The sequence below is a fragment of the Galeopterus variegatus genome, unplaced genomic scaffold (genome assembly GCF_000696425.1).
Source record: "Galeopterus variegatus unplaced genomic scaffold, G_variegatus-3.0.2 Scaffold7098, whole genome shotgun sequence".
Taxonomy (NCBI): Eukaryota; Metazoa; Chordata; class Mammalia; order Dermoptera; family Cynocephalidae; genus Galeopterus; species Galeopterus variegatus.
The window spans coordinates 96990-98152 of NW_007733209.1; the positions used below are offsets into that span (position 1 = coordinate 96990).

At 65.3% G+C, this 1163-nt stretch overlaps 1 protein-coding gene across 1 annotated transcript in view; it reads left to right on the forward strand.

Annotated features, from left to right (window-relative positions):
- Positions 1–587: 587 nt before the first annotated feature.
- The window catches only part of CCND1 (cyclin D1), a 13470-nt gene continuing 12894 nt past the window's right edge, over positions 588–1163 (forward strand). The window contains exon 1 of the mRNA XM_008591634.1: positions 588–937. Within this exon, the coding sequence (XP_008589856.1) occupies positions 740–937 (198 nt within the window). The 5' untranslated portion in view covers positions 588–739. The remainder of the gene's footprint in view (positions 938–1163) is intronic.

Consider the following 1163-nt stretch of genomic DNA (forward strand, 5'->3'; position numbering starts at 1 on the left):
CTGCACGTTCAATGGTTCCTGAAGTTTACACGTGTGAATGAAAATGAAAGAAGATGCAGACGCGGAGACGCCTCGGCCGGCTCTTCGCCGAGGGTGCCCTCCTGGCGTGCTCGGAAATGCGCCCATTCCCCCGGCTCGGATACAGGGTGCCGCCGCCCCCCAGAGTCCCCCCTCCATGCGGTCCCTCCGGCTGCGTGTGGCCTGCCCGACCTCCTAGTTGTCCCCCTCTGCAGAGACACCCCGACCCCACTCCCCAAATCCCGGGGACCCCCTCGGGAAGGACGCTCCCCCGGCACCCCTCTTTCTCCGGAGGCGAGAAGGACAGCCGCAGGGCGATTTGCATTTCTGTGCAATACGGACTTGGGGGGCACCTCCGAGGCGGGGCAGGCGCGGCGCCTCCTCGGGGACAGCTTTCGGGCTCTGCCCCCGGCTGCTCCCGGCGCTCGGCGCCCGCGCCCCCTCCCCCTGCGCCCGCCCCCTCGCTCCCATTCTCTGCGCAGCTTTGATCTCTGCTTAACAACAGTAACGTCACACGGGCTACAGGGGAGTTTTGTCGAAGTTGCAAAGTCCTGGAGCCTCCAGAGGGCTGTCGGCGCAGCAGCAGCGAGCAGCAGAGTCCGCGCGCTCCGGCGAGCGGCAGAAGGGCGCGAGGCAGCGCGGGGCAGCAGGAGCCAGAGCCGAGCGCAGAGCGAGCCCGGACCCGCCGCCCTCCCCAGGCCGCCCAGGCAGAGCCCCAGCCATGGAACACCAGCTCCTGTGCTGCGAGGTGGAGACCATCCGCCGCGCGTACCCCGATGGCAACCTCCTCAACGACCGGGTGCTGCGCGCCATGCTCAAGGCGGAGGAGACCTGCGCGCCCTCCGTGTCCTATTTCAAGTGTGTGCAGAAGGAGATCCTGCCGTCCATGCGGAAGATCGTGGCCACCTGGATGCTGGAGGTGCGGGGCTTCGGGCGGCTCTCGAGACATTCCTGCCACTTGTTGCCCAAACCCACGTTTCTTTGCCCCTTATCTCCCTCCTTTCTCTTCCGCTCCGACTTTGAAGTCTGCCGGGGTGTTGCTAGGAATCTGTATTTTCAAAATAAATAGACATCGTGGGTACTTTTGGAACGAGGAAGGGGTGGGGGCGGGGGTTAGAAATTCCCTTTCCCGGGGAGGGGGGTCG